The 12904-nt window shown below is 26.7% G+C and overlaps 2 protein-coding genes across 3 annotated transcripts in view; one reads left to right on the top strand and one right to left on the bottom strand.

Annotated features, from left to right (window-relative positions):
* The window catches only part of LOC109811626 (putative homogentisate phytyltransferase 2, chloroplastic), a 74039-nt gene that overhangs the window by 19197 nt on the left and 41938 nt on the right, over positions 1 to 12904 (bottom strand). The gene's annotated exons all lie outside the window — the stretch shown is intronic.
* LOC109815147 (homogentisate prenyltransferase) lies at positions 3240 to 10932 on the top strand. 2 transcript variants are annotated; one of them, XM_020379776.3, is made up of 11 exons: positions 3240 to 3392; positions 5093 to 5320; positions 5958 to 6082; positions 6172 to 6318; positions 6556 to 6781; positions 6928 to 7001; positions 7402 to 7494; positions 8011 to 8128; positions 8232 to 8294; positions 9955 to 9987; positions 10633 to 10932. In XM_020379776.3, exons 2-11 carry the CDS (start codon positions 5111 to 5113, stop codon positions 10705 to 10707), a joined length of 1164 nt encoding a protein of 387 aa, XP_020235365.2. In that variant the 5' UTR covers positions 3240 to 3392; positions 5093 to 5110; the 3' UTR covers positions 10708 to 10932. The 2 variants fall into 2 exon arrangements, with proteins under 2 accessions (XP_020235365.2, XP_020235374.2); XM_020379785.3 differs by lacking the exon at positions 9955 to 9987.

A 12904-nucleotide genomic window follows, 5' to 3' on the forward strand; every position in this document is an offset into this window, starting at 1 on the left:
ATATATATATGTGTGTGTGTGTATTTAAATTATCGTATGTATAAAATATAGATTCAGATGAGGTGTTCATTTATTTGATATTTGTCAAACTTTCGAAGGAAATTAATTCTCATATGTAATAAAGAATACTCCTTAATAATGAATTAATTTTTTAAAGTTTAATTATAATATATAAATATATATTAATGTTCACATATATAATGTAATATATTAAAGAAATTACTTTTTGATAAAATAAAATTTGTAGCATGCATATTTACCTTTTATACTTTCTTTTTATTGTATTAGTTGATTAAAAAAATAAAAATAGTAAAGATTGTAAGATTATATATATTGATTAAAAAATTAAAATAGGACAGATTGGAAGATTTATGTTCTGTTTTGAATTTTCATTATAAAATATATTTGAAAATAAATTATCACCTAAAAATTTATATTAGATATTAAACACATGTTTATATCATAAATAAATTAAATTTTTTTAATAAATTTTAACATATTTATTTTTATGATTTTATTAATATTAAATTATTATAAAATAGGTCTTTAAAATTAGAGTTCTAACCAAACATTTAAAATATATTTATAACAGATAAATAAGTCATATTTAGGACATGTAATTTTAAAGAAAATTAGGTCCAAACCTATTAAATTATAATACAATTTAGTCTGACCTAGTTTATTATCATCCTTGATCGTAATTATAGATATAGAAACTTGTAAAAATAATCATGATATACATTTATATTTTTTAAAGTTATATATAAAATTTCTAATACTAAAAATATGAGTAAATATTGCCTCCACTATCTAAAATTTTTGAATCCATCACTGATTGTGATCACTTTTAGAAACTTCACATGCCATGTTCACATGTAATTGCAACATGTATTCATGCACATCGTGACTATAATGTGTATGTGCATCCAATCTACATGTTAGAAAGTATCTCCAATGTATTTAATGTGTCCTTTGGATTGTTATAAAATGAAGCGTATTGACATGAATATAATGGATCAAAGTTATGTTATAATCCAAACATGAGAAAAGATCCAAAAAGTCATCCACATTCTATGTGAATACTTGCTTAAATGAATATAAGAAGAAAAGAGAGAATTTATCATATTATATTACTTTCTAATCCAACTATTCTTTTAGAATAAAAAAATAGACCAATTGGATATAATAAGAAATAAGACAAAACTGTTGCAACAAATAATATATTATAATATGATAGGATATATATTTTTTATTATATTCTCACTTTCAAATGAGTTTTTAATGTTCAAATCATGAAAATTATAATGGTTATAATTAGCATAATTAATTTATGTATTTTTATAAATTAAAAAAATCATTTACAATTTAACGATAAAAAAGATATTAAATATTATCACATGCCAAACTTTTATTTTTTGTATTCGTAATATTAAGAACCATAATATTATAAATGTCAAAATTAACGTCTAAATTTTATTTTTTAATTTAATTAATTAATATTTATAATTAAAAAAATTAAATTAATATTTTATACATGTTTTACTTTTGAGTCCTAACTCTTTAAGTTTTGATTCTCTTCAAGTGCAAATTAAAAATACATATTTTTATCTTTATAGAATTTGAAACATATTATTTTTAGTTATGTGAAATGAGTAAATTATAATTTTTTATTATAAAATATTTTTCTACAATTTTTATCTTTTTAAAATCTAAAATTATTATTTTTAAATCCTAACATTAGTTTTAAAATACACAAATAATATTTATTTTAGAATTCTCTAAAAATTCTAAAAGTGTCTCATGTTGCATTTTATCGTATATAAAATTAGTATTTTAGACTGTACAATACACATACATGTTTATTATATATAATTAAATTTTATAATAAATTATATATACAAATAATATTATGTTTGAATAAATAAATTATATTTAAAATTATTATACATGAATATTTTTAAATATATAAATCATATTTTAGATTTACGATAAATAATTTATATTATAACAAAAAAATTATTTTATTTATCAATAATTTATTGTAAAATATTAATATTAAATTCATAAATAATTATTACAAATAAAAAATGAAGTAGGTAAAAAATTTAAAACATTTCTACACACTCTCTTGTCGAAAAAAAGTCACTAAAACATTGTCACACAAAATAAAAGATCTTATTTAATATATAGAAATTTATTAGATATAACTTAAAATTGTCACATAATTTTATATTGTTTTTTTTACAATATCAACATAACTTGATATTAAAACATAAATAATAAGCATCATTTAATAATAATAAAGACTATTTTTTTAATGGATGAAAAGTAATAATTTTTTAATAAAAGTATATTTTTTGTCGCTATTCTTTTAACTGATTTACAATTTTAGTCTCTCTACTTTAAAATATAAAAACTTAATTTCCTAATTTAAAAAATAGGTAATTTTATCTATTATTAACTTAACATCTGTTGGCCAGTAAATTTACATGTTGATTCATTAAGTGAAAATATTAATTAATTAAATTAGTTTTTAACTAATTAGATTAACAAATAAAATTATTTGAAAAAGAAAAACTTATTTTAATAAGAAAAATAGTAAATTGTTTATTTTATTTGTATTTTAATGATATTATTAAATCACATTATTTTTTAGTTTTATTTTAATAATATCATTAAATAAATTTATCAATAATATTATTATAAAATATTATTTATTAAAATAAATTTTTATTTTTAATAATTCTATTTTTTAATCTAATTAATTAAAACAATTTTAATTAAATAACATTTTTCAATGCAATTAAAAAAATGAAACAATAATAATTAAATTTAAATTTAATGCTTAATAAATATTAAATTATTAATAATATTAAATTTACATTTTTAAATTTAAAATAAATCAAATATCTATATATATATATATTAAAGTTAGAGAATTAAAAATTACAAATTACTAATAATAAAGTGATAAAAAAATATTTATGAGCTGTTTTATTATAAGAACTAAATAAAAATTCATTTATTTCATAAAAATTTAAAATATGTTTAAGTCTTTAAATAATATATTAAGAATTAAAATTTATTAATTAGAATTGACACACAAACAGTGAATTAATAATAAAAATTACAATAAAAATTTACGATAAAAATTACTTAAAATAATTTTAAAAATGATGATATCAATTTACAGTAAGGTACTCTTGCAATTGCATTGTTTTCGATTTTGGTCATCAATCATCATGTCCCCCTTTCATGGGTAAAATTGTCATTTAGAAAAATCACGAGTCTATAAATTCCAACAGATAGGATTTTTGGTTTCTGAATTCTTTGCGAGTTTGAAGACAGAGTATTCGCTACCCTAGCTTCCTCTTCAGCTTTTCTAATTTCAGGTACCCATTTTCTTTCTTCACCATTTATCGAAGTATAACACTCTTCGATGGTTATTCCGCTGCATTATCGAATGTTAATGTTGTCTTCGATTCTTATTGGCATGTGTATTGCTTTTTCCTTTTGATTTCTCGTTGGTTTCTATGCTTTTCTGATTTAGATGGCTGTGGTTGTGGTTTGCATTTTATAAATGTGTAGCTGAATTTGATTTGTGTTTTTGGGGGTGTTTGTTGTTGAACTTCTCTAACAGTATCATATCCGAGAAGTGTGATTTATATTGATGTTTGTGATTTAAATGATTTTAATGCAGCAGTTAAGATAGTTGTTGGGTTTGGAAAGACGAAGAAAATAAAATGAACAATTTACTATTTTTCTTATTAAAATAAGTTTTTCTTTTTCTAATAATTTTATTTGTTAATCTAATTAGTTAAAAACTAATTTAATTAATTAGTATTTTCACTTTATGTATCAACATGTAAATTTAATGGCCAACAGATGATAAGTTAATGTTAGATAAAATTACCTATTTTTTAACTTAGGAAATTAAGTTTTTATAATATATTATTTGTTGCGATAGTTTTGTGTTATTTCTTATTATATCCACTTGGTCTATTTTTCTTATTCTAAAAGAATAGTTGGATTGGGAAGCAACATAATATGATAAATTCTCTCTTTTCTTCTTATATTCATTTAAGCAAGTATCCGCATAGAATGTGGATGACTTTTTGGATCTTTTCTCATGTTTGGATTATAACATAACTTATCCATTGTATTCATGTCAATACGCTTAATTTTATAACAATCCAAAGGACACACTGAATACATCGGAGATACTTTCTAACATGTAGATTGGATGCACATACACATTATAGTCACGATGTGCATGAATACATGTTGCAATTACATGTGAACATGGCATGTGAAGTTTCTAAAAGTGATCACAATCAGTGATGGATTCAAAAATTTTAGATAGTGGAGGCAATACTTACTCATATTTTTAGTATTAAAATTTTTATATATAACTTTAAAAAATATAAATATATATCATGATTATTTTTACAAGTTTCTATATCTATAATTACGATCAAGGATGATAATAAACTAGGTCAGACTAAATTTTATTATAATTTAATAGGTTTGGACCTAATTTTCTTTAAAATTACATGTCCTAAATATGACTTATTTATCTGTTATAAATATATTTTAAATGTTTGGTTAGAACTCTAATTTTAAAGACCTATTTTATAATAATTTAATATTAATAAAATTATAAAAATAAATATGTTAAAATTTATTAAAAAAATTTAATTTATTTATGATATAAACATGTGTTTAATATCTAATATAAATTTTTAGGTGATAATTTATTTTAAAATATATTTTAAATGTTTGGTTAGAACACTTACTTGTTGGGTCTTGTTGTTTTGATTATCATTGTCATCATTGTTATTCCCATTGTTGTCATTAACAAAATGCAAAAGCACATTATCTTTATTATCACTAAATACACCGACAAACTCATTGTGATACCAAGATGTTCATCTTCATGTTGAGGTGGTTCATTGAATTGGAGTTGATATGGTTCTTTGGTTGGGTTTGCCACATTCGTTTGGACTAATATGGGTTTGTGTGTAATTTAAGTCAACTGTGCCTGTGCGAGCAAAAACTAATCTTTTGTTTTGCTTTGTGTTTGAAATTGCAGTGTTTTGCTCAGCTCCGCATGGAGCTCTCACTCTCTCCAACATCACATCGTGTTCCTTCCACAATCCCCGCTTTGAATTCTCATACACTTTTTACCAAGGCCACTACGCCCCAACCTTTGTTCTTGGGATTTTCCAAACACTTCCACTCAATTGGGTTGCTCCATCACACTCATAGAAGCTGCTTAAATCCTATTCCCAAGAGACCCTGGAGACCTGGTTCCATAAGGGTGTGTTTGTTTCTCCTTAAAGTTCCAATTTTGATTCCTTTGCTTGTGTTTCACTGATAATAAAATGATGGGTTTTGCTAGTATTTTGGTGGGGAATTGAGAATTGGTAGGATGATGGGAGGTTTTCAAACTGATGCTTCCTACAATGTTGGAATAATGGGTTGGCTTGCATGTGTAAATAATGAATGTCAGGAATGTTATTTCCTTTGAACATGTTTCACTTCTTGATGTCCATAACTTTGTGTAAGGACTAAGGTTAGATGGATTTGATTCTAAAGAAACCGATGGCTGTGGTTGGTTCTGTGATTTGATTCTAAAGAAGTAATGAATATGAACCGACAAATGTTTCCTATACAACGATAGTGTTAGTTGATTGTGATTGTCACTATGTTGACTAGATATAAATTAATAAATGTGTTTTGGGCTTTTGTTTATTATTGTATAGACATTGCATCAACTGAGCTTGGATAATTGGGTATAGAAAATTTCAATTTAGCTGTAATTGCAGCCATTTATCATTTCATAAGTCACTTCAACTTTTTTATAACCGACTTAAGGACATTTTTTACCCTACTCTTGGTTTTTATATGAAGTTGTAGTCTACTTTATCAGTTTAAAATGAAAAGAATGCTGGCAGGCCTGCACAGGAGTTGGAGCTGCTGGTTCTAATCGTCCATTTGCTAACAAAGTTTTAGATTTGAAAGATGCTTGTTGGAGATTTTTAAGGCCACATACTATACGTGGTACAACACTAGGTTCATTGTGAGGAACTTAATGACTTCCTATCAATTGTTTCTTGCAGTTTCATGCCAACTATACTTGTCTGAAGTTCATCGACTCTGTGTTTACAGTGCATTGGTGGCAAGAGCATTGATTGAGAACTCAAATTTGATAAAGTGGTCTCTTTTGTTCAAAGCCTTTTCTGGTCTTTTTGCGCTTATTTGCGGGAATGGTTATATAGTTGGCATCAATCAAATCTACGACATTAGCATTGACAAGTATGATGCAGACATATAGACAGTTGTCACATTACTTACTGTCTTCCATTAGTTCTTTTGCTCTCTGTGTCCTTCACATTGCTCATTTCTTATCAAGTTTCAATATTTTGTTCTTGAACATGTTTTATGTACAGTGATTTGCTCTAGTTTTGAAATTATTCCCGTTGTAGTTGAATGTTAATCTAAATAAATCCAGACAATAATGTTAGTCTAAGTTGTTTTTATACTCTTTTTCAGGGTAAACAAACCTTATTTACCTATAGCAGCGGGAGATCTTTCTGTCCGATCTGCATGGTTCTTGGTTATATTTTTTGCAGTTGCCGGTCTGTCTATTGTGGGGTTAAACTTTGGGCCCTTCATTTTTTCTCTTTACACACTTGGCCTTTTCTTGGGTACCATCTATTCTGTTCCTCCATTTAGAATGAAACGCTTTCCTGTTGCAGCATTTCTTATTATTGCCACGGTATGATATATTCCCCTTGCTCCCATTTTTTCAGTACTAACAGCAATTTGTCAATCTGTTCTCTTTTTTGGATCGATTCAGTTATCTATTAAATTTGAAGTATTTGTTGATATAGTTGAAAAGATTGACAGAAGTGGCTTATGTAGGTAAGGGGGTTTCTCCTCAACTTTGGAGTCTATTATGCCACTAGAGCTGCCCTTGGACTTACATTTGAATGGAGGTGGGTTAGGACTTATCACTTGTTGCTTCATATCTATAATTGTTCAGGTTAAACAACCAAGCTCATGGGTCGTTGATGTTTAAGTAGAGGATTACTGAAGAGTATACTAACTATGAACTTTTGATGTTTTGACAGAAAATAATATAACCTAAAGAATAAAATATCTAAGGTAAAGTTGCCAAAATGAAGGCACCTGTGATTTTATAACAATGACAATGCTAGATGGTCAAACTCCACCTTCAAGTGGTCGAGTTAGTCAATTCTGCCTCTAAATATAAATTTTGCTCCCCTGGTACAAATGAATGAAGATTATAATCGTGTTGGCTTTTCATCCAATATTAAGTGTCTGGCTTATACTTTGGGAACTTATTATACATTTGTTCTTGTACTCTGGTTGTAGCTCTCCTGTGGTTTTCATCACAACCTTTGTAACATTTTTCGCATTGGTGATTGCTATAACAAAAGATCTTCCTGATGTTGAAGGAGATCGCAAGTAAGTTTTGTTATCCAATACCAGTTGTATACACATTGCAGTTCATTGATCTTATTTATTTATCTGAGCTGCTGATATTGTATTTCACTTCTGGTTCACTAAATATGCATTTGTGTATGTACATATAAGTATTATGTAGTGTGCCTGTGATAGTTTAATACATTATTAAGTCCCTTAACTTTTTATAAATTTTTAATTAGGTCCCCCTAAACTTTAAAAATTTGTAATTGGGTTCTTAATCTTCTACATTTTTGTAATTGAGTTTCTGGAGTTAATTTGTGGTGGCTTGAAATTGTCATAAAAGTAACAATTGTGGCAATTTTACTGATTACAGGAACTCAATTACAAAAATTATAGAAGCTCAAGGACCCAATTACATTTTTTTTCAAAAATAAAATTCAGGGACCTACTGATGTATTAAATTTAAATCTATATATCTGTGTGTACATAATCTGCTTCCACCCTTATATTTGGTTTTGAATTTAATATGGATTTGCATGGCATAACCAACTTCAGGTATCAGATATCAACCTTTGCTACCAAATTAGGAGTTCGAAACATTGCCTTCCTTGGTTCTGGAATTTTGCTGATGAACTATATTGTTTCTGTTTTGGCAGCAATTTATATGCCTGAGGTGAGTATAAACTTGCATTATGTGTCAATCACTTACAAAGAATTCTTTATTTTTTTCTTTACATGAAAACAAAACTTTATGTATGTTCTGCAACTGTTAACAGGCTTTCAGGCGCTGGTTACTCATACCTGCTCATACGATTTTTGCATTAAGCTTGATTAACCAGGTTTGTTAATTGCATTAGTAACTGTCAAGGCTGTCATTCTAGCTTAAGTAGATTTTTATAAATATTGTGCTTTTCATGTAATCCCATTTATTTCTTTACCATCCATCTAGTCATCCCATTACTCTAAATAAAATATATTTTGTTAATCATTTTCATAAAATTTGTCCGGAGAAATGGGGCAGCTATTGAGTTCTGTGTTGTCTGGAATTTCTGCCAAGTATGACTTGGATACTTGTTGGAAGTTGAGATTTTTTCAACTGTCATAATAAAATATTTTAAAGTCTCTGCGATTTTCTATTTTGCTTGTAAGTTTGATTAAATGTTAGTTATTTGTTCAGAAAAAAACAAGTTGATCTTTAGGCAACTGAGCTTTGCATTTTAGCTTAGTCATGATTAATGAGTGTTTTTGGCTTTGCACAATGAGGGGCTTCATATCCTTTCTATTTGTATTCAAGTTCTTGCTTTAATACTTTCAAAATGTGCATAACTGTGAAAAACTAATGTATAACATATCTGCCTTGCTCCCTTTCATGTGTAAAGTTGCAGATTTTCTAATTTTAGCCTACTATGTCTTGCTTAGTTTAATACCTTGCTTTCATTTATGATTTTACAACACGTGTTCTTGAAGAATATGAAATGTAGTATTATATCAGTCTTTCATTAGCAGACACTTTATGTGACTATCAGAATCTTATTTTCTATGACAGTGAGGGGGAGGGGGAATTTGGGGAAATAAAAGAAGATTTTGTTAAGAAAAAATGGGAAAACAGAAAAGAATGGTCTATTCTAAAACGGAGAAAAAAATACAAAAATTACTAGAAACTAGACTCAAATGGTATCCCCAATACTTGGTCCATATTATAATAAAATCTCTATTAAATTAAAACTCATGAGCTGAAACATACAGGGGCTAAGAAAACAAACCTATCCCTAAGGTGTGTATGTAGACAAACTTGTTGAATCATTTAGTGTAAATTTCTTGGAAATTTTGCACCTTTGCTCTAAAAGTTAGTGTTAGTATGCTGTCTGAGAAATTCGTGGACTGCCCAGTGCCTACTTTCTGATTTTAAGCCCAAAAATGACAGATTGTTCACAGACAAGGAAAAGGAAAGAGAAAATTCCTCAAAACTATTCCCCCTCCCATTTGATTGTATAGGTTTACCTGTTTTCATCTTTGAAATATTGGATGACATAAGATATATTATAAGTTATAATTTATTGGGATCAAGGCTACAAGCCCTTGAAGATATCTTTGGCACCATAAAATGTATTTTTCCCTGTATACAATATTCTTAAGATTATGGGAGCCTGGTATGTTGATTGGTGTTAACTGACTGTTTAGATACAAGTTAAAAGTATTTTTGAGAGTTTCTCTACCAAAAAAGGTTCTTTATTTTTAGTAGAGAAGCTATAAGTGCTTTTCTAAACTTGTATTCAAACAAATTCTATATATGCTTGTTGATATTATTGAGCAAAACATTTCCCTCTAGTGTTGTCGAGATTTTGTCTATCCCATGCACTATGCATGCTTATTGGAACCTAAGTGCTATGCAGAAGATTCTTGTCTAGTGCTTTCTCATTTTTGTGTTTCTTTTTCCAAAATGCACACAAGTGGTTGTAAAACTGTAAAATAGCCATGACTTGTTTTCTTATGTTTCAGACACTGATATTAGAACAAGCAAATTATACCAAGGTAATCTATTATATCTCCTATAAGAAAATAATTGTAGCAACTTATTAACTGTTTTTAATGCTCAGATATTGGACGTTGACTTTTGTCTCTTGTAACATAATGACTACTGATGTCATGAATCAGTTCAAATAGTGATCAATACCATAAATCTTCTCAAGGCATAGTAGTTAATGTCACAACTTATTGCTTGGTTAAATATTTGCACTGTGGCACGGAAAGAATAGGTTAACTGATACAAATTTCATGCACATTAGTTTATAGGACTGGATGACATAATCAGGTGGATTGTGGATTGGTTTTTAGAAGAACTTTCTTTGCTTGTTCTGGTAGTTCGACTTTAATCTTTTCTCTGGGCCTATATAGAGACCAAGATTTTTTGTCAATGGAATATGAATAGTTCAATACTTGATTACTCTAGGTGGCAAAGTATAGTGATCATTTTTTTTTCTTCAAAATATATCTATACTCCCACATCAATGATTTAATAATAGGACTAAAATCAAAACATTTTTTTAAAACACTTTTTGTATAAATCTTTCTATACACAATCATGCTAGTCTAAGTGGTCAACTTTTCATTCCTTATCTTTATTTTTTTCCACTTTGGTTTAAGTTGCTTTTAAAATGTCTTTGTTGTATGCTCCAGGATGCAATATCAGGATTCTACCGATTCATATGGAATCTGTTCTATGCTGAGTATGCAATATTTCCTCTCATATAGCAAACCTCGCCACATTTTTCTTGGAAAAAGGTGCACACGTACATAGTTAGAGAGATCTTCTTTGTTGTATTAAGTATCAATTAGTAAACTAGCTATTATTATTATTATTATTTTAAATGAATATTGTATATAAATGTGTGATACTATTTTCTTTTACTTTGATGTAATGTAATGCCTTTAACAGATTTCATAATGTTACACTGGCAATATTTTTTTATTGTTTTACACCTCTGTTATTCATTCTCAATCATTTTTAACTGTGGTAATTTTTTTTTTTTTTAAAAGTTGTCTATGCAAGTGCAACGTAGTTTATGTTACAAACAAGCATAAAGATGTAAAGAAGTAAAAACAAAATGTGTATGTGGCATTATTCAATTTGTGAATTCCCTTTTGGGCGATGGTCCCTGGCTACAAGGGTATGTATTTGCAAGTTTGTTTTTCCCAGAGGTTCGAATCTCAGTTGAAAGAGGGACTTATATATTTAGTGTTTGACTATGCTTTGAATTGAATTGTCTCTGAATAAAATACCTAGGAAATAAAAAAAGTTTTTTCTCCTCAATAAATGTAGCTATCAAAGTAGAATGAGGGAAGTTGTATACTCGGTTCAATCCTTATTACCCTTATTACTATCTCGATTCCAATATATATAAGACCTAATTATTTAATTCTCAAAGATTAATAAAAATAGTTGATATAGTTAAAAATAATAAATTTGTCCTTTTTATATATATATATTTTTTCTTCTAAAACTACTTTTGTACTATTTCTTATTTATAATTAATATTTATATATCTTCTAACTAATTAGAGTGAATATCTTATATTATTTCTTTTCTCTAATTAATGCTCATCTTTTTCCAAACCAATTAGAGTACATGCTTGGTAACAATTTATAATTAATGCATTTTACTAAATTAAGAAAATATATTTTAATTAATGATATTTTAGTTTAAAAAATAATTAATATATGAAATAATATGAATCGAGTCTTTTATAGAGGAATAAGAAATTGTTCAAAGTTGATAATAGGAACAAAGGTTGTATAAAGTATGATTTAGAAGAAATTTTTGGTCTTTTATATGAGGCATCTTATAGATTTTAGGAAATACTAAATTATGTTTTCTTTATTTGTCAAAATGTGTTTTTCTCTCTCATTTCTTAAATTTTCCAATTGACATTTATTATTTTTGTTGATATTGATGCATAAGCTTTGATATAAGGTAATACACTAATACCCCCTTTGTTCTCTATTATTATAAGAAAAAAAGGTATACATTTATTATTCTTAAATATAAGTTAATTTAATTACTTTTACATCATTTAATGATATTTTCTCTAAACCTTTTAGTTGAGCTACTTTTTTTTGACATTTATAATAAAAATAATTTAATAAGAATCTCATAAGAGTTATAAAATTTAATGTAAATAACTAACTTTTTTTAATATGTATAAAATTAATTACTTTTGTTTGTAAGAGAATAAGGGGAGTATCTCCACATCTCTCATAAAAATTTAACAATAAATAAAATGGATAAATTTGATAAATCATGATTTTATTTCATAAATATAATAAAATTAATTGACATAATTATTTACATTGGTTTGTATAATTTAATTAAAAATTTAGGATAAGAGAAATTACATCTCATTTGATATTTGCGCTTGTGCATCATTTAGGATATGATCTATTGTTCTTTGACTAAATAAACAATCTAGTTTAGTTGACTATCACTAGCAGCCAAATAGCCGAGTATTTTTAAAACCATTGTGATCGAAACAAGTCAAATAGACTTTAAAAGAGGTGCATCTAACTATTAAATCCTTGAGTACTTGTTTGGTAAGTAAGGCATACTTTGATAGCATATTTTTTCTATAGATATAAAATGATATTTTTAATCTCGATGTTTAAGTTAGAAATTGAACCTCAGTCATTTATTTTTATTAAAACGAATAAGTATTAAATGACTTGTACCATAGATTTTTAGTAAAATAATTTTAAACTACTGAATATAATTGAGATGCATATTTAAAATTAATTTGTGTCATAAATTTTACACTGAAATATGTCACAATGAAAAAATTGATTATAGTTTTTTACAAAACAAACACTAAACTTGTATTGCTTGATTACCCCCTTAAAATCTTTCTCCATTTGATATAAATAATATTCTCACAGGTTTTTTTAATATTAGTTAACT

This window comes from Cajanus cajan, chromosome 7, assembly GCF_000230855.2.
Source record: "Cajanus cajan strain Asha chromosome 7, NIPB_CcT2T_4, whole genome shotgun sequence".
Classification (NCBI taxonomy): domain Eukaryota; kingdom Viridiplantae; phylum Streptophyta; class Magnoliopsida; order Fabales; family Fabaceae; genus Cajanus; species Cajanus cajan.